The sequence below is a fragment of the Oryctolagus cuniculus genome, chromosome 19 (genome assembly GCF_964237555.1).
Source record: "Oryctolagus cuniculus chromosome 19, mOryCun1.1, whole genome shotgun sequence".
NCBI lineage: Eukaryota > Metazoa > Chordata > Mammalia > Lagomorpha > Leporidae > Oryctolagus > Oryctolagus cuniculus.
Window position 1 is genome coordinate 30,978,820 of NC_091450.1, and position 26,184 is coordinate 31,005,003.

The 26,184-nt window shown below is 62.8% G+C and overlaps 3 protein-coding genes across 11 annotated transcripts in view; 1 reads left to right on the plus strand and 2 right to left on the minus strand.

The window, feature by feature from the left end:
• MGRN1 (mahogunin ring finger 1) overlaps positions 1–3,656 on the minus strand; it is a 52,017-nt gene extending 48,361 nt beyond the window's left edge. The window contains exon 1 of the mRNA XM_070063993.1: positions 3,411–3,656. The gene's annotated coding sequence lies outside the window, so the exon portion shown is untranslated. The remainder of the gene's footprint in view (positions 1–3,410) is intronic.
• Positions 3,657–3,958: 302 nt separating this feature from the next.
• On the plus strand, positions 3,959–9,663 carry UBALD1 (UBA like domain containing 1). Its single transcript, XM_051836178.2, has 3 exons — positions 3,959–4,215; positions 7,036–7,098; positions 8,631–9,663. The coding sequence occupies exons 1-3, from the start codon at positions 4,096–4,098 to the stop codon at positions 8,979–8,981; spliced, it is 534 nt and encodes a 177-aa protein (XP_051692138.1). The 5' UTR covers positions 3,959–4,095; the 3' UTR covers positions 8,982–9,663.
• Positions 9,664–13,956: 4,293 nt separating this feature from the next.
• C19H16orf96 (chromosome 19 C16orf96 homolog) overlaps positions 13,957–26,184 on the minus strand; it is a 72,622-nt gene continuing 60,394 nt past the window's right edge. For 2 of the 9 annotated variants that reach the window (XM_051836156.2, XM_070063986.1), the window contains 6 exons: positions 25,893–26,011; positions 25,324–25,386; positions 21,364–21,456; positions 20,602–20,764; positions 20,316–20,418; positions 15,692–16,697 (listed from right to left, as the gene is read on the minus strand). In XM_051836156.2, coding sequence (XP_051692116.2) covers positions 16,372–16,697; positions 20,316–20,418; positions 20,602–20,764; positions 21,364–21,456; positions 25,324–25,386; positions 25,893–26,011 — 867 coding nt within the window. In that variant the 3' untranslated portion in view covers positions 15,692–16,371. Of the gene's footprint in view, positions 14,114–15,629; positions 16,698–20,315; positions 20,419–20,601; positions 20,765–21,363; positions 21,457–21,574; positions 24,184–25,323; positions 25,387–25,892; positions 26,012–26,184 lie in introns of those variants that run through there. The other 7 variants (XM_051836157.2, XR_011384448.1, XM_051836158.2 and 4 more) reach the window with 7 other exon arrangements.

Consider the following 26,184-nt stretch of genomic DNA (forward strand, 5'->3'; position numbering starts at 1 on the left):
TTGTCAAGGGGGACAAGCGGGCGGGCTCAGGCCTCAGCACTCGCGAGCCCAGGTGCCAGCCGTGGGCTCTGCACAGCCTCTCCCACTTAATTTTCAGCGGCAGCGTCTGTTCGCTTTCTCACAGACGAGGAAAATGAGGGCCCACTCGGCTGCACTGCAGAGGAGGGAGGAAGCTGGAGTTGAACCAGCCAGACCATTCCACTCACCCACGGGAGGAAAGAGCCGGTTGGCCAGACCTCGGGTCTCCCACCTCGGATGGAGGGGCCTGAGGACGCCACAACCCGGCGTGGGCCTGCCTTGTCTTACATTTCTGCTAGGGGAGATGGCGGGAACGGAGGTTCCAGTTCCCCCGTGAGAACAGGATTTCCGCCGTGAGACAGGAGTGTTATGCAGGCTGGCAAGGTTTAGGGAGGCAATGCACCCATCAGAACGGATGGGCAGCTCCCTGCGCCCAGTCACCCAGACTTAGGTAAGTGAGGTGGCCAACTCTCGCGGTGAGAATACACCTGTCCCGGCTCGGCGGGCGTCCAGCCAGCAGCTGAGGGCCCAGTTTGCAGACCGCGCGGCTGAGACGGGAACTCACTCCCATTCTGCCCCCGGTTTCCTCCGGTTCTTCTCCTGGACAAAGGGTGTGCTGGGGATGAAACAGATGGACTCCTCCGAGGGTTTTTGCCTGGAGCCAGGGCAGAGAGGATCTGCCTTGGGGGCCGGGGAAGGACGGGACCACCTGAGACGTTCCTAGGGCAGGGGCAGGGCTTTGTGCTGTGAAATACTGGGCTGCTCCTACCTTCCCTGCCGCAGGTGCTGTTTTCCCTAGGCCCCTTCCACACACACACCGGCTGATCTCTACCTAACATGTGCACTGACTCAGACCGCAGACAGACCAGCCTTGCACTCAGCTCCCTACGCTCCCTGCTGTGGGCGGGGAGGAGAGAATGAGGCTTGGAAAAACAACAGGAGACTTCTCCTCCCCAGGAGCCGGGGCCTTCTCACTGGGTGCTGGGTTAATTAAACACTCCCCTCAGTAAGAGCCCCGGGCCCAGGCTGCCCTCCAACGCCCTCCAGGGACACTTTCCTGTGTTTATCGGCACCCAGCTGGGACTCAGGCCCTCCCTGACTTGGTCCAGGTGCACCCTGGGTGATTCACGTCCTCATTCTCCTGGGTGACGGGTCACGAGCCGAGTGACGGGGATGGCGGTGGAAGAAGCTAGGACGTGCGCCCACACGCGATTCCAGAGAGCGGCAGGTGCCCTGGGAAGGGCAGTGACCTACCAGGAGGGGAGGCTTCTCTGGGCCAGGTGACACAGCCAGGTCTTTAACCACAAGGGCCACACAGCACGCAGGGTGCAAGACCCGCACGCCAGCGGGGATGAGAATCAGGCGAGGAGCAGGAGGCAGGCAGGGCCACACCGCAGGGCTCCCCAGCCAGCACCGGGTCCTCTGCTACACAGACACCCCAGGGACAGCCCGGGCCTCCCCGCTGAGCCCCCAAGTCCAGAGCTTGTGTGCTCCCAAGCCCGGCACTCCGGACGTCTGGGGAGGGAGACGGTGGCGGGCACCAGGGCCCTCAGGCGGGAGAGGGGCAGGAAAGGCCTCCTGCCTCCACCCCCGCCCCGGCTCCCGGCTCCAGCTGTCAGGTCCCGTCTGCTAAGAAACCAAAGTCCACTGTCCAGCCAGGCTCATGCTGGCTGAAAACAAGGTTGTTTGTTCTGTCCCCGTTGCCCTTGGGAAAACAAGACAGCGGGGGGGGGGGGGTAGAAGGCAAGACCTTTGACCTAGTTCCAGCCAGCTCTCTGCTACCGGCCCCCACCCAGTCCGTGTGGGCTCCTCCCGGTCAGGGCGCGCCTGAGCAGGTACCTCGGTGGCACCTGCGCGAAGGCCTGGGGGGGGGGGGGGGAGGCACTGCCTCCCACCTGTGCAAGAAGCCCCTCCCCCCGGGCGCCACCGGTGCCGCGAGCGCCTAGCCCCACCCACGAGGAAGCCGGAGTGACCTGCCCCACGCGCCGCCGCCGCCCCCAGTCCAGCCTGACGCCAGCCCCACGTGGCCCCGGAATCCGCCGGCTGCGGCCATGGTGCGGACTCAGTTCTTACTGCTTTAGAAAGAGGTTAATTTATCTGAAAGGCAATGGGAGGGGGGGTGACCCCCGCCGAGCAGGTCTGGCCGGGAACTCCCCCCGCCCCCCGGGGTGGGCCGTCCCCTCCGACCCCGGCGCGTCCGCAGCGACCCGGGGGCCGGCGCTCCGACCGGGGGGGGGGGGGGGCGGCGCTCCGACCTGGGGGGGGCCGGCGCTCCGACCTGGGGGGCCGGCGCTCCGACCTGGGGGGGCCGGCGCTCCGACCTGGGGGGGCCAGCGCTCCGACCCGGGGGCCAGCGCTCCGACCTGGGCCAGCGCTCCGACCCGGGGGCCAGCGCTCCGACCTGGGCCAGCGCTCCGACCCGGGGGGCCGGCGCTCCGACCCGGGGGCCAGCGCTCCGACCCGGGGGGGCCGGCGCTCCGACCCGGGGGGGCCGGCGCTCCGACCCGGGGGGGCCGGCGCTCCGACCCGGGGGCCCGGCGCTCCGACCCGGGGGGGGCCAGCGCTCCGACCCGGGGGGGGCCAGCGCTCCGACCCGGGGGGGCCAGCGCTCCGACCCGGGGGGCCAGCGCTCCGACACGGGGGGCCGGCGCTCCGACCCGGGGGGGGGGCCAGCGCTCCGACCCGGGGGGGGGGGCCAGCGCTCCGACCCGGGGGCCGGCCTCGCCGAGCGGCAGCGCAACCCGCACGCAGCCCTGCTCGCCCCGCGCTGCGCGTCGTGGGGCCTCACGGAAAAGCAACTCTCAGCGAGCACACACCCCCCATCTGGGGGGGCAGAGGGGCCCCCCGTCTCGCTCGCGGCGGGGAAGAGCGGAAGCAGGCGTCCCCCGGGCGGGCGGCGTCTCCTCCCTCCAGCCCCCTCCTCATCTCCGGGACCCTCTGCCAGCCAGCGGAGAGCCCGGGCAAGGCTCAGGGACTCGGCCGGGCATCGCCCAGCTCAGAACGTCCTCCAGCGGCGCTGGACTCTCGGTGCCCTGCACCCCGGGACCCGACCACCGGGCGCCCCTCCCAGGGCACGCTCCTGCCCCGTCCCCAGCCCGGTGTCATCCGCCTCCGCTAACCCAGGCCAGCTCCGAGCCAGGAGCAGAGTCAGGACCGGGACCAAGGTCGCGCAGAGCGGGGGCGACAGTCGGCTCTGCGCGCGCCGTCTCGCCGACCCCCCCAGACGCCCCCGCGACGTCAACCGGAAGCGGCATGTGCAGCGCTGTAAACAGAGCCCGCGACGCCCCGCCCCCGCCTGGCCCCGCCCCCGCCCGCCACGTGACGCACCCCCATCCGCTGCGCCCGTGCGCCCGCCCCCGCCGCCGCCTCATTGGGCGGCCAGCTAGGTTTACCTTATATGGCCAGGTCCTAACACTTCGCGGCATCTCATTGGCCGAGGAGCAGCCTCAGTCAGTGACGTCACCCGAGACAAACCGATGCAAATAAACCGAGGTATTCTGGGAATGGGAGTTCGGCGCCGCTCCGGAACTGGCTCCGCTGGGTCCTAGCGCCCGCTCGCGGACGGCTAAGCTTTCCGGCCAAAACCCCGAGATTTTGCGTGGGAAAAAACTGATTGTCCTGCCGGGAGAGGGACCCCCCCGCCCCCGAGGCCCCCGAGTCCGTCCTGTCAGAGCCACGGCTGCAGCCTGCCGCGAGTGGCAGGCCGACAGGCTGGGGAGACCGCCCCCCACCAAGGCTTCTTGGAGCTGTGACTTCGAGGAAACTCTGGAGCGGCAGGTTGAATCACTCGGGGAGCGAGCGTCGCGCGGCGGCCTTGGGGGCGTCGCGGCCTGCGGCCCCCGAACCCGCGCCGCAGGCTCCCGCGGCGCGGCGCCCCCGCCCCGCCGGGCCGCGCCCCGCCCCGCCCGAGCCGCGCGGCCGCGGACTACAACTCCCGGCATGCCGCGCGGGCCGCCGCGCGAGGCGAGGCCCGGTGAGTCAGAGCCGCACAGTAAATATTTGTATTAGCCGGAGCCGGCTCGCTAATGGTGGACGCGTGAGGCGGAGGGCGGCCGGAGCGGGCAGCGCGGCGGCGCCATGTCCGTGAACATGGACGAGCTGAAGCACCAGGTCATGATCAACCAGTTCGTGCTGACGGCGGGCTGCGCGGCCGACCAGGCGAAGCAGCTGCTGCAGGCGGCCCACTGGCAGTTCGAGGTGCGCGCCGGGGCCGCGGGGCGCGGGCACACGTGCGGCGGGGCGCCCCCGGGCCGCCGGCGCGGGCTCGACCCCCTCTGCCGGCGCGGCTCGCGGCGGCCGGGCCCTCGGCGGGGCCCGGGGACCCCCCACCCTTCCTGTGCGGGTAACGGCCGAGGGCGGGGCGCGGACGGGCGGTCCGGCGGGCGGCCGGCCGGAAGGAGGACGCCCCGGGCCGCGGCCGAGCTGGGCCGGAGGGCGGAGCCGCCGGGCTGCGGTCCGAGCGGGGGGCCGTGCGGCCCGCGGGGGAAGGGGGCGGCCGCGCACACGCGCGCGAGCGGCGGTGTTTACGCACGCTCGGAGGGACCGGGCGCGCCGAGGTGCGGTCACCTGGGCACGTTGGCGCGCGTCCGCCGCGGGGAGTGTGTCGTGTCGGCGCCTGTGTGAGCACGCAGCGGCCGTGCAGGCGGTGCGGGTGCCCAGCGCCGTGGTGTGTGCACCCACGGCCGGGAGCGCGTACCCCTCCGGCCCGCGAGTCCGTGCGTGCGTGCGTGCGTGCGTGGTGTGCACGGTTCGCTAGCTTTCCGGGCAACCGGGCGGGAGATGGGGCAGCCCCCGACTGACTCCCGCGGCCTTTGCTGGGCCGTGAGATCGTGGGGTCCACACTTTGTGCTGCCGGGTAGCCACTTGGTGGTCCTGTTCAAAAACCTGAGAAATGACCCCGTATAGCAGGACCCCAGGGCCACCGTCCCGGCCAGAACTCAGGAGCCCCGTGGAAGCGGGAGGGAGCGGGAACCAGGGCCTCGGGGCTGAGCTCCCCGGCGCAGCACGGGTGTTGGAAGGTCTCCCTCACGCCTTGCACACCGCTGACCCCAGGAGCTGCCCCTCTGGCCTCAGTTTCCACCTCTGTACCCCGAGGAGGGATCTGTGAGTCAACCTCCAGGCTTCAGTGGCCCAGGCACTGCCCCCTCCCCCAGCAGCCCCACCCAGGAGACTCCCGGCTCCCCACCTCTCCTGACAACCCTAATCAGCCCTGTTTGTCTCCAGGGTTGGATGTGGCTAAACTTGCAAAACCACATTCATGGCCGTTCGCTTACAGGGCTCCCTCCCTGCCTGGGGCTGGGCAGGCAGGTGTCCTGTGTGGGGTGGGCCCTGTCTGCAAGCTGCTAGGCCTGGCCCTCGGAGCCTGCAGCCACCTGGGAACGCAGGCCGCTCTGCGGGAGAGCTGAGTGGGTGGAGGAACACTGTCCCCAGCGGGCAGGAGCAGCCTTCAGCCTGCAGAGCTCGGGTGGCCCTCGTGGTCCTCAGGGCGGGCACTCTGTGCCTGGCCGGGGGAGACTCAGGTGAGCTGGTGGTGGGCCGTGGGCCCCCCCTCACCCCCTCCCCTCCCCAGCTGGCTGGCCCCCGGCTCCAGGAAGGAGTTTCTGGGTCGCAGTCTGCATTCAGGTGCTAATGGGGGCAGACGGTTCTCCACGGGGAGCCCGCACGGCGGCCTTTAGCAGTCCAGGCTGGTGTGTCCCCTGGGCTCCTGGTTAGAGCTTGTGAAGTGGGCTGGGCTGGGCAGAGCAGCCCATTTGGGGGACACCCAGGGAGGGCGGCTCCAGCAGATTTCCAGAATCGTTCATTTGACTTTAAGAAGGCCTGAGGGCCAGCTCTGGGAGCCAGCCTGGGTTTCTGGGTGTGTTGGGGTGGGGGAGGGGCCAGGAAGTGCGCTGGCTCTGGGCAGTGCTGGTTGTGGGAGCAGGCTTGGGCGAGGATGGCTCTGGGCTGGGCCTGCGACTTGGCAAGGCCGCGAGGACCCCTCGCACACTTGACCAGCTCCCTCACCCAGTGCTTTCGCAAGAGCAGCCAGTTCCTTCCTTTCCCTCTCAACCCCCCTCCACCCCCCAGGACGCCAAATGCCAGCACCTCTGGAGGGCTCCCTGAGGCTACCCTGGAGGGCCCCACGCTGGTCGCCCAGGACCTGGGAACAGCTGAGCTCACATAGGGGTGGCTGCCTCCAGCCCACTGCCACCACCCAGTGACCCTGAGCAAGTCACTCCTTCTGTTTCCCGCCCCGGGGTTAGTGCTGGTGGAGACCTGCGGGCATGGGCACCTTACCAGCATGGCCGAGTGTGGACGGAGACCACGGCGTGTCAGGCGTGCAGCGTGGTGCCAGCCATCTGCAGGGGGCCCGGGGCAGGCAGATCCAGGAGCTGTTGCAGTCTGGTGGGTGCAGCCTGGGACTGTCCCGCTATGCCGCCACGAGGATACTCCTCGGAAACACGTGAACACGGAGGTGTTAGGTCGCTTCCGCAGGAGGGAACCTGGAAGCACCTGGTCTCCACGTGGTACAGATAGGGAAACTGAGGCTCTGACAGGGCAGGGACACTAGGTCAGCCAGACATGGGCCTGGCCAAGAAACAGGTCTACACCTCCCAGGCTCCTCTGACCCACAAACGAGGACACCAAGGCTCAGAGGAATAGCGATTCCCATCATGCAGGCGGGGGCAGAGCATGCGAGCCCCGCGGTCAGAGGCCGGGCTCCATCGTCCAGGTGGGGGCGGAGCATGCGAGCCCCGCGGTCAGAGGCTGAGCTCCAGCTGGACTACTTCAGGCAGCAGTCCCAGGGTGCAGGTGCCAGCCGGGAGAGGGGAGGCCTTGCCAGTGGGAAGCCCCTCTCCAGCAGGTGCCAGATAGCGTTGCCAGGGTCTCAGCCCCCGACCTGACCTGCCTGGGGAGGGAAGTGACCAGCCACTGGTCCTTGCCCTTTCCACTTGCTGGTCCTGCCAGCGTCGCAGGAACCAGGGCAGCCACAGGCTGACCGGTCCTGGAAGGTGAGTATGGCCTTTTCTCCTGCAGACGGCCCTCAGCGCCTTTTTCCAGGAGACCAACATCCCCTACAGCCACCACCACCACCAGATGGTAAGTGGCCCTTGGTGCCCCAAGGAGTTTCCCTGTGGGGGCCAGTTCAGCGCAGGGAAGGGGGAGGCCGGGCCAGTGGGGGGCGTCAGCAGCCCCCAGCCCTAGTTCAGCGCAGGGAAGGGGGAGGCCGGGCCAGTGGGGGACGTCAGCAGCCCCCAGCCCTAGTTCAGCGCAGGGAAGGGGGAGGCCGGGCCAGTGGGGGACGTCAGCAGCCCCCAGCCCTGGTTCAGCGCAGGGAAGGGGGAGGCCGGGCCAGTGGGGGGCGTCAGCAGCCCCCAGCCCTAGTTCAGCGCAGGGAAGGGGGAGGCCGGGCCAGTGGGGGACGTCAGCAGCCCCCAGCCCTAGTTCAGCGCAGGGAAGGGGGAGGCCGGGCCAGTGGGGGCATCAGCAGCCCCTAACCCTAGTTCAGCGCAGGGAAGGGGGAGGCTGGGCCAGTGGGGGCGTCAGCAGCCCCTAGCCCTAGTTCAGCGCAGGGAAGGGGGAGGCCGGGCCAGTGGGGGCGTCAGCAGCCCCCAGCCCTAGTTCAGCGCAGGGAAGGGGGAGGCTGGGCCAGTGGGGGCGTCAGCAGCCCCTAGCCCTAGTTCAGCGCAGGGAAGGGGGAGGCTGGGCCAGTGGGGGCGTCAGCAGCCCCCAGCCCTAGTTCAGCGCAGGGAAGGGGGAGGCTGGGCCAGTGGGGGCGTCAGCAGCCCCCAGCCCTAGTTCAGCGCAGGGAAGGGGGAGGCTGGGCCAGTGGGGGCGTCAGCAGCCCCCAGCCCTAGTTCAGCGCAGGGAAGGGGGAGGCCGGGCCAGTGGGGGCGTCAGCAGCCCCCAGCCCTAGTTCAGCGCAGGGAAGGGGGAGGCCGGGTCAGTGGGGGCGTCAGCAGCCCCCAGCCCTAGTTCAGCGCAGGGAAGGGGGAGGCCGGGCCAGTGGGGGCGTCAGCAGCCCCCAGCCCTAGTTCAGCGCAGGGAAGGGGGAGGCCGGGTCAGTGGGGGCGTCAGCAGCCCCCAGCCCTAGTTCAGCGCAGGGAAGGGGGAGGCCGGGCCAGTGGGGGACGTCAGCAGCCCCCAGCCCAGGGAAGCTGCAGCTGCAGGTAGAGTGTGCAGGCGCGTGCAGGCGGGAGCCCCGCCCCAGACCGGCCAGCCCTGTGGGGGCTCTGGGCACCTGGACTCAGCTGTGCCCGTGCCGGTGCCCCCCAGGCCCTGGGAAGCAGTAGCCTGAGCGCCAGCTCTAAAGGGGGCTGGTGCCCCACCCTGCGCCTCCTGGGAACGCTGCGGCTGACCAAGGGGGTGGAGGCCTGCACAGGGACGCTCAGGGCCTCCGAGCCAGGGGTGCAGTGCTAGGCCGTGCGCATCGGCCAGCCAGCCCCCAAGTCAGACTGGGCTGCGCATCGTGACGCCTTTCCTATGAGCCACTGGGTGGGCCCCCCAAGTGTCATCCTGAAAAGGGGGCGCAAGGGCTTCCCGACGTGGATACCTCTCCTCCTCAGAGGCAAGGGGGGCCTGGGGAGCCCTCCCCGAAAGCGGTGTTCACCCCTGCTCTCCTTTCTTCACAGATGTGCACTCCCGCCAACACCCCTGCCACGCCCCCCAACTTCCCCGATGCCCTCACCATGTTCTCCCGGCTCAAGGCCTCCGAGAGCTTCCACGGTGGCGGCAGCGGCAGCCCGATGGCCACGACAGCCACGTCGCCCCCGCCACACTTCCCCCATGCCGCCACCAGCAGCTTCGCGACACCCAGCTGGCCGGCCGCGGCCTCACCCCCCGGGGGCCCACAGCACCACCCGCCGCAGCCGCCCCTGTGGACTCCGGCACCCCCTTCCCCGGCTTCAGACTGGCCGCCACTGGCCCCCCAACAAGCCGCCTCAGAACCGAGGGCCCACCCAGCCATGGAGGCAGAGAGATAAGGGAGGCCCCTCCCCCCTCCCGGAGGCCAGGACCCCGTGGGGCGGGGGAGAGGACGTCTCTGCGGGCCCCTTCACCCCTTCTCTGCGCCCCTGTGCCCCGGAGCCCTGGAGGGGGAGACTGGACTCCAGCCAGGCAGGGATGTGTCTCGCGCCAGTATGCACAGCTGTGCGCATGGGAGTTCGCGGAAGCACAGGCATGAGGCACCCCGCTCGCATGGACTCGATTCAGAGTGGTCTGGGTACCTGGTGGACAGAAGCCAGAGGCCCGGCCCTGCGCAGGGGTGCTGCAGGAGACCGCTCGGTGGGGACGGCGCTGTTCCGACCTGGAGCCCCTCGGGAGGCAGAGCCCTCTGCGCATGTGTGCTCGTAGCTGTGTTTGTGTATTTATGCGACTCTTCAAAAGGCAACCTCGTTGTGGGGGCAGCTGGACTTTGCATGTTAGGTGAGCCCCGAGCCCCTTGCCCGCAGCCCCTCCCTAGGCCCTGCCTGCCCTCATCCCGCCCCCTCGCCAGCCAGCATTGCCGTTCCCTGCCGAGAAAAGGACCACAGGCGACTCCAGGACTCCCCTGCCGTTCCCCAGCGCGTGCCTGCTGGGGCAGCCTGCATGCCTCCCCCGAGCCCGGGGGTACGGACACCCATTTCCTTCTCCCCTTCTAACAAAAGAGAGAACCCCAAACCACCACCGGGCTCTGTGGTCTTGCCTCGTGTCCTGGCTCTGCTGCTAGCCAGCTCTGTGGAGGGGGCACCAGCAGCGCCCAGAGCACTGGCCACCCAGTCTCGCCCACCTGCCCACCACTGCTCCTGCCTGTTGTGCGCTGGGGTCTTCCGCCCACCGGAAGGTTTTCCCATGAATTTAGCTCCTGGCCTGTGTTCCCAGAAGCCAGCCTCTGCCCACCCCTCTCCTTGCTCGGATAGAGCCTGACCTCCCAATTCGGAGTTAGCAGGGCTGACAGGTGCTTTCTGTCTTCCAAGGCTTCACATAAGGACATTCCTGCTTGGTTTATGGCTCCAAGGTGGGCACGGCCAGCCTCCCCAGGGAGGCCCAGGCCACACCACCTGCAGGCAGATAGACACAGCCCAGTGCACAGATGGTCCCCGACTTCACCTGTGCCCAGCCAGAGGTGGGCATGAAGAGGGGGTTCCCGGGGCATCTGGGGGGGAATGGGCCCTGCCCCGCTACCTAAAGGGGAGTGAGGTCGGGAAGGAGGGAGGCCAACAGCTCTGCAGCCGCCTAGCAAGGCTCAGCTTGCGGGCTCATGACAGTCAGGGAGGGACCGAAAGGTCTCCATCCACTGGTTCACTCCCCAGGTAGCTGCAGCTGCCAGAGCTGGGCTGACTCAGTCTCCCGTGCGGGTGCAGGAGCCCAAGCACCTGGACCATCTGCCGCTGCTCTCCCGAGCCATAACCAGAGCTGGGTCTCGAGAGGATGTGAACCAGCATGCATGTGGGATGCCAGTGCTGCAGGAGGAGGCCTGGCCTGCTGTGCCACGGTGCTGGCCCCAGACCTCACTGTGGCCTGTGGAGGTGCCAGCCCTACACAGCCCCTGCTGGAAGAGGGGGCTGGGCTGGGAGCAGCTGCATTTCAGGGGGGGCGGCATCACAGCACCCTCCCTCCCCCCAGCAGTCCTTTCCCAGGACTGGCTGTGCTGAGCGCGCCTTGTTCCTGCCGTGCCCGCTGGAGCTTGTGGAGGTGCTGGTGAAGGCCCTCGTGGCAGTGCACGTGGGAGGAAAACGGCTTTGCAGGGGCGAGTGTCCTGCACCGGGCAGACTGCCAGGGTGGCTGTGTCTCTGGCGTGGCAGGAGCACCCGGTGTTGAGTGGACCACCCCCTGGGTGTTCAAGTGGAGGTCTCCGGCTGGTAGCATCACTTAGAAGCTTGTCAGGGGCAGGACCTCACACCCAGGCCAAGTCCCTGGGATTAGAATCGCTCTCACAGGAGCCCTGTACCAAATGCACACATCACTAAATGCTGGGGGAGAAGCTGTCTCCGCAAGCTCATTTCTGTTTCCAGAGGCCTCTGTGGGCTGGGTCTGGAGGTCTGGGTGCAGCCCCGTGGAGGAGGAAGAGCCCTGAGGTTCCTGGGGGCCCAGCTTCCACCCCTGCACTGCTGGTGTCACCCTTGAAGCGGGGGCAGCCTGCCACAACCCTGCACCCTGGTTACGACATGTCTCCAGACTGGTCCCCCGGGGAAATCATGCCGGTCCTGTCTTGTGCCTGCCACACAGCATGGCCTCCTGGGATTGGGAAACAGCCACCTAGCACATGCCCCTGGGCAGGAGGGCCCCCTGGGTGCTTGCTGTGCACCCAGCTTCCTGACCTGGAGACAGGGCCTGGGATCTGTCAGTAAGGGGACCCCAGGAAGGGCATGGCTGGAGCTGGGGCCTGGGAGCTCCAGTGTTTCTCAGCAGGTGCAGAGACCCTGTCCTGTGGACAAGGGAGAGCGGAGGCTGATTGGAGGGGAGATGGGTGGGCCTATGTAGGGCTGGCACTGGCACAGGTTAAGCCTCTGTCTGCAGTGCCAGCATCCTATGTGGGTGCTGGTTCTAGTCCTGGCTGCTCTACTTCTGACCCAGCTCCCTGTTGGTGCACCTGGGAAAGCAGTGGAATGTGGCCCAAATGGCCCTGCACTCCGTGGGGGGCCCAGAGGAAGCTCCTGGCTCCCGGCTTTTGCGTGGCCCAAGCTTGGACATGCAGCCATTTGGGGAGTGAACCAACAGATGGAAGATGTCTCTCCCCCATCCCCTTCTCTCTCTCTCTGCCTTTTAAATAAATAAACCTTAAAAAAAAAAAAGACACCATAAGCCCTGCAACTGAGAGAGATGTAAGGAACCTGGAGACTTCCCCCACGTCTAGAAGTTCAAGTGGAGGTACCGAGGGACTCAAGTTTCAGGACAGCCTTGGTAGCCGGCCACCCCTCCCCCACTAGCCCAGCATAGTTGAGCTTTGGATCAGTTCCAGATTCCACACTCGAACGTACTGTTTGCATCCATGAAGTTGTTCAGAGGGATGTGCTTCCAGCTGTGTCCTCCCCAGCGAGGGGACCAGCAGCACTGGGTGGGTGGGGCCAGTCCTCACATCTGACAAACGCCCTCAGGGCCACAGCTGGCTAAAGACAGCACACGGCTGGGGACGAGCCTGACCCACCCTGCGGGCCAGGCTGTGCCCCTCCACCACCACGGGGACCTGTGTGCCTCCCACTCCCGCCCTGGAATCAGCGGGGCTCTGGGGTGGGGGAGTGCTCTGCGGCCGAGCCGGCGCCTGGGTAGTGAGCAGCCACACAGAAGGGCTTTCTGGGGGCGGGCAGGGCTCCTCCTCCGGATGGGCTTTGAAGAGAGAAGGGCTTGTTCCCCTGCTGGTCGGCTGGGAACAGCTGAGCGTCCCCAGGTCACCCGTGGTCCAGCCGAGGTTCTCTGGGAACACACTGCGCGTCCACAGAGAGGTGTGCCGGCCCGAGGCTGGCTGCAGGGGCGGCCTGGAGGCCTCTGGGCAGACAGACAAGTCCTTTGACTCCTGTACTGGGGGAGGCCCGTGTGGGCCAACACAGACCTCGCCCAGCAGGCTGCTCCCGCTTCCCCGCGTTTGGAAAGCTCTCAGTCTCTAGCCACGGCTTGCACAGATGGGTTTCAATTGGTTCTTAAAAGAGCACAGCTCGCTCTGGGCGGGGGCTGCTTGCAGGGTTCCCAAGGCCTTGTCAGTACAGCACAAGGTGGGGTAGTCTGCTCTGCCTGCGGGGGCCATTTCTTAGCTCTGGGGAGTGACAAGGCTACAGGTAAGGTGAGTAGGGCTTTCTGTAGATCCTGGTGGAGCCACGAGCAAGGGGAGGAAGGGCGTGAGAGGAAAGAGGCCTTCTCTGGTGTCGTGTGGGTTCACAGGGTCTCTCGAGCCCCCAAAACCACAGAAGTCAGGGGTCTTGCCAGCCAAGGCTCCCCAAGGAGCAGCACGAAGGCCCTTCGGTACCTCCCAGCCGTCCGCCTCTGGGTGCCGGTGGTACATTTTCCCAGCGCAGATCAGCTTCCTGGGAACACACGTCTGCTGCCGTCAGCTGTTTACACCTTCGGGTTACTGAGTTCATGGTCTTCGAAAGGGAGAAAATACTCAGTGACCTCTCCCTGCAGGGCGGCGCACACAGCGTGTCCTCCCTCACTGCGCTGCCTCGCACCCAGTCCTCTGCTCCACAAGACCCGCCTGGCCACATACCCAACTCATCACTGGGCACACTGGGATGGCTGGCCACCTGCTGTGTTCAGGCCGGCCTTACCTCTGTCCCAGGGCAGAGCTGTGGAGGAGGAGGCCGGGCCGGTGCCGCTGCGGCTCCTGAGTGTCTTCTGCCGGGGTGGGGTGGGCCAGGCTCCCGGACAGCCACCAGAGGCCCCCAGGTTGGCACAGCTCCCCTGCTGCAGCCTCCGGGGCTGCAGGTCCCACCCTCAGGCCCAGGTTCTACCTGCAGCTCCCACACCCTCTTTGGGGGCTGAGCCCTGATGGCCTGCTGTGGGGCTAAAGTCCGCACCACCCAGAGCACCCAAGGAGGCTGTGGGAACACAGGGCCTGGCACAGCTCCTCGCTCCATGGGCTGCAGGTACCTCAGGTGTGGGAAGGCGGCTTTGAAGGGGCGGGTGGAGGGGGCCTGGCCTGGGAGCCGGGGACTCACACCAGCTGCTCCCTCGGCTTACTCTGCTAGGGTCACAGCTCCCTTTCCTGCAGCCGGGGCACAGAAGTTGGGCCCCCGCACCAGGCACAGAAGCCGGCAGGTGCAGCCTCCTGGTGGTGGGGAGGTGGGGTTTGCTGCCAGGGGCATGGGGCTGCCGGGGGAGATGTGGTGGGAGGTCTGTTGTGTGCCTGATGATGGCCAAGGCCCCACGTGGTTCTGGGCAGTGGGCCAAGAGGCTGAGTCTGGAGTGGTGCAAGCCCCCTACACCACCCGTGTGGAGACAGTGAAGCCAGCCTCCAAGGTGCGTACAGCAGTCTTCGCACCCACAGTCAAAAAAAACAGATTTTATTCTGGGCACAGGTTGCCAAAAAACCTCATCTGTGGTGGGGGTGGGGGCTGGGCCTATGCCAGCCGTGATCCTGAAGGCAGCCTGGACAGGCAAGTGACCTGGGTCAGGGAGAGCCTGGCCTCATTTGGACACAGACCTAGGAGAAAGGAAAGAGAAGTCAGTGCAGGGTGGTCACAGGGCAGGAACTGACAAGGGGCCATGGGGACAGGGCAGGCCCAGCGTCCCCAGCCTCTGAGGACTTCTGAGGCCATGGAGTCCTCCACACCTGCTCCCAGAGCCCTCAGCCTCACACCAGGGGCTCCAGACGCTGGAGCAGAAGTCATGCCCCAGACCTGTGCTGTGAAGGGACAGAACCGTCTGCCAGTTGAAGGTGGAGAGGAAAAGCTAGGCAGAGCAAGGGAGCACTGAAGGGACTGGGTGCCCCTGCACTGGTCACCCAGGTGCCCCGGCCAGGCTCGGGACCTCCCCTCCAAACACATGGCAGTGAGCATAAGAGCAGTCCCTGGACATCCCAGGGTGCCAGTGTCCCTGTGGATCAGTAAGGAAATAAACACCCACATAATCCGCACTAAAGAAAAGAGATGCACTCGGTCGATCTGGCTTCCAGTGGGAAACTGGTCTGAGAAATTTGGCCCACAAGACAGAATGCATGGTGGCAGTAGCTGTAACTGGGACTGATTTTGGTTAAATTGTTTCAGCAAAATAAAAAGTGATTGCTTTTAAAACTACTTTAGGGGCCAGTGTTGTAGGACAGCGGATAAAGCCGCTGCTTGCGATACCGGCATCCCATGTGGGTGCTGGTTCGTGTCCTGGCTGCTCCACTTCCAATCCAGCTCCCTGCTAATGGCCTGGGAAAGCAGTGGAAGATGACCCAAGATTTTGGGCCCCTGACACACTCCTGAGAGACCTGGAAGAAGCTCCTGGCTCTTGGCTTCGGCCTGGCCCAGCCCTGGCTGTTGTAGCCATCTGGGGAGTGAACCAGCGGATGGGAGACGCGCTCGCTCGCTCTCTCTGTAACTATGACTCTCAAATAAATAAGTAAGCCTTTTAAAAAATAAAATAAAACCGCCGGCGCCGCGGCTCACTAGGCTAATCCTCCACCTTGCAGCGCCGGCACACCGGGTTCTAGTCCCGGTCGGGGCGCCGGATTCTGTCCCGGTTGCCCCTCTTCCAGGCCAGCTCTCTGCTGTGGCCAGGGAGTGCAGTGGAGGATGGCCCAGGTGCTTGGGCCCTGCACCCCATGGGAGACCAGGAAAAGCACCTGGCTCCTGGCTCCTGCCATCGGATCAGCGTGGTGTGCTGGCCGCAGCGCGCCGGCCGCGGCGGCCATTGGAGGGTGAACCAACGGCAAAGGAAGACCTTTCTCTCTGTCCCTCTCCCTCACTGTCCACTCTGCCTGTCAAAAAAAAATAAATAAATAAAATAAAATAAAACCACTTAAAACTGGTTGAGGAATTAAGTTGGCTTTTCCATGAAGTGGTAGAGTAAGCATAGATGCGTATTGAATGTATACTGTATGTGTGTGCATATTGGGTCTTCCTGGGGACATCTCTCACGCAGACCCTGCCCTATGTCCTGGGCCATCGCCCGTTCCCAGGCCAGGCTCCGGGCCCAGGTCTCTGCTCGGGGAACCGGGGCAGCAGGGGGCTCACGGATGGGCAGCTTCCCCAGCAGGCTGTGTGCTGGCTCTGGACTTGACGTGCAGAGGTCGCAAGTTCCTGGTGAGTCCTGGCGCCTGCTGGGGGTCCTGCGTGGATGAAGTCAGTGGCGGCAGGGGTGGCAGGGACGGTGGCCTGGCCGGCATCACTGGGCGAGAGCCTGAAGTGGCTGAGCTGACACCGGGGTGGGGGCCGGGGGCTGGGGAGGGCAGAAGAAATCCGTGGTATGTCCCGAGAACAACTGTGAGAATTGCTGGTCTGCCAGGGACCCCCCCCACCAGGGAGTAAAGAAGCCCAAGAGTGCACTGACCTGGTCCCAGGCAGCCTGCACTTCGGGGGGTGGGGGAGCAGACCCAGGTGAAGTCACAACTGCCGTGGGCCAGAAACGGGAGCCAAGTGGGACATGGCATTTAGGGTCTGGGCTGAGGTCCCAGCTTACCAGCTCTTCTGACCTTGGGTCGCAGCTCCCTTCTCTTTGAAATGGGTCAGCAGTACCTAACTCCTCCCGTGGCTCCAATGAGGCAAGAAGGGAGAGCTCTGAAACTGTGACGTGCCCCCAGCTGCCCAGAACGTGGCCATTCAAATCCAGGCTGCTCAACTCATGCGCTCAGCGACCCAGCCTGGTTCAAGGGGCCCCAGCCAAGAGGCCCAGGGCAGGAGCAGGCTGCCTGGTCCCACCTCCTGTAGACACCTGGGGACCAACGCCTGGCCTGGGCCCATGAAGCTCCCCTGAAGCCTAGGCAGCCGCAGGCCCCCTGGGCCCACTTCCCTGGGCAGATACAGGGGGAGGGGGCCCCTCGCGGGTCTCCCTGGATCTAGTACAGGTGGGCAGGTGCCTGCTGGGCTGCAGCAGAGCAGCTGAGAAGTGGATGTGGTAGAAAAAGCACCCAGGCTGGTGGCAAGAGGCAGGCTGGGAGTAGGAGAGACCAGAGGACGTGCCAGAATCCCAGGTGGGCCAGGGAGGGAGGGGCAAGCACTCACAGGGGTGGGTGGCACCAAATAAGGCACTGGCGCGCACTCGGTCATGCAGGTTCCGAGGCGGGGGACCCGGAACTCTCACAGCTTAGTAAAGAAGAAAATGGGAAGAGACAGGGAACGGGTGAAGGCCCTACCAGGGTCCTGCCCTGTGGGCCCTGCATAGGGACCAGCCTAATCCAGGCCCATCACCCCCATTACTCACGGGACAATGTTCCTCCTTACAGCCCCCCACCCTTCCAAGCTTAAGGCTATAAAAGAAGTTCTTAAAAGTAATTCCAGTGGCTGCACTTTGGTACATGGGTTAAACCCCTGCCTGTAGCACTGGCATCCCATATATTGGAGTCTTGGCTGCTCCATTTCTGATCCAGCTCCCTGCTGATGTGCCTGGGAGAGCAGCAGTAGATGGCCCAAAGGCTTGGCCCCCTGCTGCCCACATGAGGGACCCAGACAAAGCCCCTGGCTCCTGGCTTCAGCCTGTCTCAGCCCAGGCTCATGCGGCCATGTGGCGAATAAACCAGCAGATAAAGACCCCTCTCTCTCTGTCTTTCCCTCTGTCTCAAATACATTTACTTGAAAGGCAGAATCACAAAGACAGAAGGGCAGTTAGAGAGAGATCTTCCAGGTCTCCCATGTGGCTGCAGGGGCCCAAGCACTTGGGCCTTCTTCCACTATTTTCCCAGGCCATAGGCAGGGAGCTGGATTGCAAATGGAGCAGCCGGGACTTGAATCTGCACCCATTTGGGATGCGGGCATTGCAGGCAGCAGCTTTACCCAATATGTCACAATGCCAGCTCCTAAATAAATCTTGAATTAAAAAAAATAGCAATTCCAGGCCAGAGAGAAGAGTGACGTCGTAGCAGGTGCAGAGGCACAGGTGAGAGGCTGGCAGGACTATTTAGGGCTCGGCTGTCTGGCAGGTCTTTAGCCATTCCACATAGCCCCCCGCCCCATATCTGTTTTTTGGAGGTAAAATCCATGTAACATACAATTAGACTGCACAATTCACGGCCCTAGCACCTCACCACATTGAACACCACTGTCTCTATCCAGCTCCGGTACATGTCCATGGCCCTAGGAGAGCCTCGCCCCCTGAGGCTACCACTGTCCACCAGCCCATCTCCCACCCCAGCCCCCAGACCTGCCTCCTCTGGACACCTCACAGAAATGGACTCAACATGTGCCTTTGGGGCCTGGCTCCACTTGAGACTTGAACCTGAACTTCCCTTCTCCCTGTCCAGCAAGCCGAGACACAAGGCCGCCACGTGATCCCCGAATCCTGGGAACACCTTTCTGTACAGGGCAAACGCAGCTACTGAAACGGGCGGAGTATCCCAGCTTATGCCGGTGGGTCCTCCGGGGGTCAGAGTCTGAGAAGCTGTGGCGAGGGCCAGGCAGCTCACTGCACGTGGGAATGGGGCTGCCACGAGGAGAGGAGCGGGCGAGCGGGCAGCCGGACACACCCACACCCTGCCTTCAGCCTGACCCCCGGGGCCATCGATGGTGGTGCTGGAGTCCTGTTACAGCAGCCACGGCTAAGTCACTCAGGGGTCCTGGGGGGAGCGGCCTGTCCTAAGGTGCATTTTTGGACATTTCCCTCAGAGCTGGCCGGGGGGGGGCGGGGCTCGGCAGCTGGCCAGAGCCTCCTTCTTCCCCCTGCCCCTCTGGCCCGCTGGAGGACTCTCTGTGGCCACCTCCTCCTGCCTGCGTCCCATCTGACTTGGCCTTTCTTCCACGGGACTGCCCGCTGACTGCCAGCCCTCAGGGAAGGAGGGGGGATGGGAGCTGCACTTCCCACCAGGGATAGCCCAGCTGCCGCGCTGGCATCCGGAGGCCAGGTGAAGAGTGGAAGCACGCCGGGCACAGTGGCTGGCTTGAGGTCGAGTTCCTGAGTCTGTTTGGAATTAGGGTTCCTGAGTCTGTTTGGAATTAGGGTGCCTTAGGGGTACATGAGCTGTATTGGCAAAGATGGAAAGATCCGGCAGCAGACAGGTTTCCCACTGATTCCAGTACTAGCTGGACTCGGTCGCACCCAGCAAGATGGAACAGTTGAGGCTATCATGACTCCAGTCTCGTTTGCTCCATGTTCTTGGGAATGCACGAATGACCTGGGTGAGCCCTGCATCTAGGCTGCCAGCAGGGGAGGCTGGTGGGCGAGTGGGGAGGGGACAGGTGTGTAAGGTGATAGACTCCGTTGGCTCTGGCTCCGAGAGTGCCCTCCCAGCCAGGAGACCTCACCTGCCCACTGTGAAACGCCACTGCAGGGTGAGGGGACAGGGCAGGGCCCGGCACAAAGTCAGGGCTCATTAACCATTAGCCCGTGTTGTTGTCATCCTGCCTGGTGATCCCTGGAGCCCAGCTGAGCCTCTCCTCTGCCCCCAGATCCACTGCAGGGCCCGCAGCAGCCACGGTCTGGGCAGGAGGAGTCACTTCCTTGAATTGGGAGGATGCAGGGTTTCAGGAAACACAGGAGGGGTCTGGAGTGGGTTGAATGGGAATTGCCCAGAGAACACATCTCTCAGAGCCCGGCTGTGGCCTCATTCACAGTCAGGATCTTACAGGTGTAATTATAATCCTGAGATGAGATTTTCCTTGGTCAGGCTGAGCCCTAAATCCAAGGACCAGTGTCCTTTGAGAGACAGAGGAGAAGGCGCATGGAGGAGGCAGCCAGCTGGGGGCAGAGGCTGGAGCAGCACGGCCACGAGCCCAGAACACCAGCAGCCGGCAGGGGCAAGGACTGTTCCAGAGACACTGGTGGGAGCACGGGCCTGCGGACACACTGATTGGAGACTCAGAGCCCCCAGACATGAGAGAGAAGAAACTTCTCACTACCCAGGCCGACGGTCTGCAGTGACAGCCAGCACAGGTGCGTCCTCTGTCCAGCACAGCTGATGAGCGGGCTCCTCTGCCTTCTCACCAGGCCAGCCTGGCATTTCCAGAGGCTGCAGCCCCACCCTCTGGCCACCTCGGACCCCAGCATGGCTCCCAAATGGGACAGTGTGCAGCTCCTACCCAGGGGCAAACCACAGAACTCCTCTTTCCAGACAGGAAAGGAACTCAAGGGCCATGCAGAGGTTTCCCTTTGCGTACTGGGAACCCAGGAGAGGAAGCCAGCTGGAGCTGGGACCCCAAAACTGGAGCGACCAACAAGGAAGGACTCCAGATAAGCATGTGTCAGGGCCTCCTGCTGGCTCACATTAGGACACAGACCTCCAGTCTGCCCTGTCCGCGTCTCCTCACTCCTGCCCCAGCCAGGCCCTGCACTCCTAGCAGACCTGTGCGTGGCTTCTGCTCACCACAAGTGTTTGCACCTGCTGCGCCCTCTACCTGACTCACCCTCCTCCCACCTCACCCCTTCATCCCCCAAACTTCTTTTCCTTCTCCAAAGGCTTCGGGGAGCTCCTCACCCCTCCTCGAATACAGCACCCCTTGTACAGCTCTCCTGTCACCAACCAGGCCCCGGCCCCAGGCCCGCATCCTGAATGCCAGGTGAGGCCGGCTGTCGGTCCCTGTTTATCCCTGTGGGAAGGATGAGCCTTGTCCGGCGGGTGTTTGCTTACAGCCGGCACTCTCCCCTCCGGCACCTCTTTGGCTCCCGACTGGTCAGAGGCAGTGCCTGCCCTTGAAATCCCCCTGTGCCCTTTGCCCTGCCCTGTGGAACAGCACCCCAGTGCAGGGCGCCCAGGAGGGTCCGACACTCCTCACCTGTCAGCTCCTTCTCCACGGTGGCTGTGGCCTGAGCCCCACTCTGGTTGCTCATCCGGCCTCTGTAGAGGATCCCGTCCACTCCCAAGATGTCTACCTCAGCCTGTTGGATGGCCAAGGCCCCCGGTCAGTGAACCCTTCCTGCCCCACCTCCTCTCCAGTGCACAGAAAAGTGCAGAAGACAGGGTGCGGTCTCCCCGGGACTCTCTTCCCGGGTCCTGGTCCCACACGTGGGGCTGGGGCACGTGGACAATTCACCCTCCAGGGAAGAGCACCCACTACTCACGGAGTCATAGTCCACTAGCTGGGGGTCCCCATAAGGGTAGAGGGTGGACAGGTCACATGACTGGAGCCTGCTGGTGGCATCATTTTGGGGGCCATCACCCCAGTCCTGCTGGGAGCCCAGGGGGTCCAGACCCTCCTCCTGGAGCTGCAGCTGCTGCTGTTCCCTGCGGCAGGGCAGTGGGTCAGTGGCCACCCAGGGACTCCACAATCCCACAGAGCCCCCGACAGGCCTGGCCAGTATGGAGGCAAGACTGACATTGCTTCCAGCTTGGGTGTAGGTGGCACAGCCAACAGGCCTGGGATGTGGTGGGTGGACACACACACAACACCAATGGGGCAGACAAATGAAGCCAAGAGCCACATTCCTGGAGTCTCTGCCTGGAGTCAGGTGAGGGAGGGAGGGGGTCGCACAGGCTTGGGCCCCGCCCCCCAGCTTTGGCTGCTGCCAGACTGTTCCTCCCCCACCTGGCCACAGCTCGCACAGGGCTCGCTGCTGGAAGGACCACTGGAGCCGTGGGATGTCACGGCCTATGCCCACCACTGGGAAAGGGGCAGATGGACCCAGTGCGTGAGGCGTGGTGATATTTAAGTAACTCTCACACGTGGGATCACCTCACTGTTAGTGCTATGGCCTGTCACCACCGCTATGTCTTGGGCCTCTCCTTTGCACAGGGAGTCTGGCTCCTGGCACTGGTGGGTCTCTGCCCAAACAGTGATCCCACAGCCTTCAGGGGGAGGGATGGTGGGTCCTCTATCCACACACCTCATCAGCTGCCGCTGCAGGTACTCGTAGCTGTTGGCACTGGCCGGCCTGAGCCGCGCCAGCAGGTGAACCTTACGGAGTGTGATCAGAGGCCTGTTGGAGGACAAGAACACAGACAGGGCTGTCACCTGCAGCCTGCAGAGGGCTCCAGGCCCACACCTCCTCCAGGAAGCTTTCCTAGCGGAAAGGAGGTGTAGATGGGTCTGCTCACCCTCAAACACAGCCTTTTCTCCAGGAACATCTGAGGGCCACAGTGTGAGGGCTTTGAGGGGCCCAGGTAATCATTGTAAGACACAAAAAACCAACTGTGCCATTATAAAAGGAAAAACCATAACAGGCAAAGCCCAGGAGCAGACGCAGACTGGAGGGTTGAGGGGAGGCAGGTGGGGGCGAGACTGCTGGTTTTCCTCTGGGAGGATGAAAAGGCCATGGTGCTCACGGAGCTGTGCACGTGCCAGATGCCACAGAACCGCCCGCTTCGAAATGGTGAACTTTACATCCTGCGGGCCCTGCCTCTCTAGAGAACGAAAGACGAGGTCAGCTATTAACAGCCTTCCGGGAAAGCTGCTGGAGCTGGGGCTGTGCAAGTGCGTCCAGATGTCAAGATTCCCCCTCTTCTAGCAGCCGGCCAGGCACATGACTGTGTGCAGCAGCCCGAATAAACCAATACACGCTGATCATCTGCTTAGAGCCAATGCACACGGAGGGTCTGCTTAGAGCCAATGCACACGGAGGGTCTGCTTAGAGCCAATGCACACGGAGGGTCTGCTTAGAGCCAATGCACAGTGATTGTCGGCTTAGAGCCAATGCACACTGGTGGTCTTCCTAGAACCAATACACCGGAGGGTCTGCTTAGAGCCAGTACACACGGAGGGTCTGCTTAGAACCAATATACATGGAGGGTCTGCTTAGAGACAATGCACACTGATCGTCGGCTTAGAGCCAATACACACTGATCATCTGCATAGAACCAACGCACACTGATTGTCTGCTTAGAACACATAGAGAAGCACACACAAAAACCACTGTTACCGTGTGACAAAGATTCTGACATGCACCCTTGTGGTGTTTCTCCATGTTCACATAAATTTTATTATTTATTTCATTTCGTTTTATTTTATTTTATGACAGTGTTAGACAGTGAGAGAGAGACAGAGAGAAAGGTCTTCCTTCCATTGGTTCACCCCCCAAACAGCGCTATGGCCAGAGCTACGCCGATCCAAAGCCAGGAGCCAGGTGCCTCCTCCTGCTCTCACATGCAGGTGCAGGGGCCCAAGCACTTGGGCCATCCTCCACTGCCTTCCCAGGCCACAGCAGAGAGCTGGACTCGAAGAGGGGCAACCAGGACTAGTACCCAGCGCCTATATGGGATGCCGGCGCCGCAGGCAGAAGATTAACCCAGTGAGCTTTGGTGCCGGCCCTGTTTACGTAATTTTTAAAACAAAAGCAGGATCACTGTACACACACCACTTGATACTGTCATTTCATTTACTGGAAACATTTTTCCAGGTCATTAAATATTCTTCCACAATTGCTACCCAATGCAGCAGCCACTAGCCACATAGAGCTATTTAAATTTACATGGAGATGAACTAAATTTAAATAAAACCTAAAAGTCAGTTGCCCACTCGCGTGCACCATGTTCCAAGTGCTTAGAAGCCACATGGCTCCAGGGGTTCATGCCCGGGACAGCACAGCTACGGACAGCTCCACATTACACATACTACTGCATGGGACTCTTCTTACAAACGTGGTGGATGCCGGCCGGAATGAAAAGTCAGTGAGACACCACTTCAAGCTATGTCCAATTGCTTTTACTCTTATCAGTAACGTTGCAAGCTGGGTATCTCTGATGTGACAGAAAATGCTGGTGTGATCTCCAAAGCCCCTCCAAACATGAGCTGGCAGGGGGCGGGGAAGCTTACTGGGTCACCACACTAGGCCAGCATCACAGGGGCCCCATGAGGTCCTGCTGCTCAGAACAAATCACTGTTCCCCGTTCCTCAAAAAGTAAACCGCCAAGTTCCCACATGAGCCAACGCTTCTACTCTCAAGTTTATCCCAAAAGAACTGGCAACAGGAATTCAAACAAACCCACGTAAACAAACCTCGTGAGAGCATTACTCAGACAGCCAGAGTGGCAATAACCAAGTGTTCACCAGCACAAGAAAGGGCAGGTGCAGTGTGGGGGCCTGTGCAGTGGAATACCACACAGCCAGGGAGAGCAGCCATGGGGGCACTGTGCGAGGGAGAGAGGCCACGCACCACACACGCCCACTCTAGGAATACTACACAGCCAGGGAGAGCAGCCACGGGGGCACTGTGCGAGGGAGAGAGGCCACGCACCACACACGTCCACTCTAGGATCAGCTGCAAGGGGCAGATCCACAGGGACGATGGACAGCAAGTCCGCGTGGGGAGTGAGCGCGGGGGGAGCTGGGTTTCCTGCTCGGGGACCAAGCAGAGTTGGAGACCGCGCAGAGGCAGCAGTGGTTCGACACTGTGGATGTGCTAAGTGTGCTGAGTGGCCCACTTTACAGTGGTTCAAAAAATAAAATCTCTTATAGATTTATAAGAATAAACGCACAGGGGAGGGTGGTGATGTGGCGTAGCAGGTAAAGCCATCACCTGAGATGCCAACATCCCACATGGGTGCCTGTTGGAGTCCTGGCTGCTCCACTTCCAATCCAGCTAATGGCCTGGGCAAAGCAGTGGAAGATGACCCAAGTAGATAGTTCTCTGCCCCATGTGGGAGACATGGATGAAGCTCCTGGCTCCTGGCTTCAGCCTGACACAGACAGCACTAGTCGATGTGGCCATCTGGGGGACAGATCAGACGGGAGAGCTCTCCCTCTCCCTCTCTTTCTCTGTATCGCCTTCTTTTTCTCTGTAACTCTAACTTTTAAAATAAATAAATGTGTAAAAATATGAAAATAAATGCAGGGTTGGCCAGCATTGTGGCATGGTGGGTAAAGCTGCCACCTGCAGTGTCAGCATTCTCTAAGGGTGCGGGTTTGCGCCATGGCTGCTCCACTTCCGATCTAGCTCCTTCCTAATGGCATAGGAAAAGCAGCGGAGAACGGCCCAAGTGTCTGGACCCCTGCAACCCATGTGGGAGACCTAGAAAAAGCTCCTGGCTCCTGGCTTTGAATGGCCCAGTCCTGGGCATTGTAGCTGTCTGGGGAGTGAACCAGCAGAGGGAAGATTCTGTCTGTCTCTCCTTCTCACTAACGCTTTCAAACAAATAAATAAATCTTCAAAATTAAGGCAGGAAAGTATAACAAAGTCCTGCTTTTCTTTTCTTTTTTTTCCTCTGTGTGTCTGTGTGTACATTATTTGAGAAGCAGACAGAGGAGACAGTAAGAGAGAGAGAGAGAGTGAGAGAGCGCGTGAGTGAGTGCACTCCCATCCACTATTCACTTCACTCAGGGCCAGTCTGAAGCTGGGAGCTGAGATCTCAATGTGGTCTCACATGTGGGTGGCAGGGACCCAAGTATTTGAGCAGTCCCCTGCTGACTCTCACAGTACGCATTAGCAGGAAGCTGGAACTGGAAGTGGAGCTGGGACAAAGACCCAAACGGGGCATCCCAACCCACGGCTTACCCGTTATGCAAAAACCTGCCCCTCGAAATTCTGCTTTTCCCCACACTGATTCTTTTTTTTTTTTTTTTTTTTTTAGTTCGATCCAGTGTCTTTCCTTGAAGGAAAGGAGGACAAAGCCCCCTACCCAAGCAATCAGAGGTGGGATGGGCAGAAAGGACATGTGTACAGACGACATACACAGGGCAGACATGAGGTCTGCAGAACGACCTGTGTGGCCGTGTACACACGTGAGTACAGACGTGATGTGTTTGCTCTCTGCCTGCTTTTTAGAACGCAGGAAGCACGGCCTGGCTGGGGCAGGGGTGGGTGGATCCCGCGGTGAGGAGGCAGCAGGCGCCCCCTGGCGGCAGTACTCACGGACTGGTCATCATCTCCACAGGCCGGTCGCAGGAAATGCATTTCACCCGCTCAAACAGTTTCCTGAAAGACATCAGCGCCATCAGGCGGGTCCCTGCCCAAGAGCCCGTCCCCGGCCCTTGGTCCAGGGGGTTTGGGAGAGTGGCTGCAGGTCAGCCCGTGCCTCAGGGCCAGGACTTCCCCACGGCCAGGCCCACGCAGCCCTGCAGGCCCCTGCTGGCCCTGTGTGTGGCCTCCTGGGCAGAGAGGGCATTCTGCTGCCCCAACACACTGGATGGTCTCCACCCTGCCCCTAAGTACTGGGGGCATGTGAAGGGGAAGCCGAGGACAGGAGTCCAGATCTGGGTCCATACGCTTGAGGTGCTGTCTGGGTGGGAGTCAGGGAACCTGGTTTGGGCCTCCACGGTCCTGCATGTCCCCTTCCCCGTCTGAGCTCTGTCTGCCCATTCTGCACCCTGGCCGCAGGTCAGGAATCGTGCCCCACGTTCTCCAGGCTCTTCCTCTGTGGGCCCCACAGCCTCAGCAGCTGCACCCAGAACCAGGAGGGGGCTCCAGGGCCCTGCCCTCACTTCCTGAAGCCGGCAGCGCTGTCTGGGTCAAATCGGAGACCCTCGGTCAGCAGCTTCGCGACGACTGTCCGTATCTCTTCCATTTCTTTCTTCAGAGGGCCCAGGTCACTGTGGACGAGCTGCCAACAGCCAACAGGAAGAAAAGAGCGCCCGGTCAACTACTCCACACCCTGCCAACTCGCAGAAAAGGACTGTAGCAACCCAAGAAGCCTCACGGGGCATGACAAGGTGAGACGAAGATCGTGAGGTCATCCAGGAAAGGCAAAATGACAGGGCTTGGGTTTGGGTCCAC

Bases quoted from the DNA above. Each gene is read 5' to 3' on its own strand.
- UBALD1 (XM_051836178.2), top strand. From the start codon at position 4,096: ATGTCCGTGAACATGGACGAGCTGAAGCACCAGGTCATGATCAACCAG. The intron at 4,216-7,035 runs GTGCGCGCCGGG...TTTCTCCTGCAG, and splicing joins CGGCCCACTGGCAGTTCGAG to ACGGCCCTCAGCGCCTTTTT. The intron at 7,099-8,630 runs GTAAGTGGCCCT...CTTTCTTCACAG, and splicing joins GCCACCACCACCACCAGATG to ATGTGCACTCCCGCCAACAC.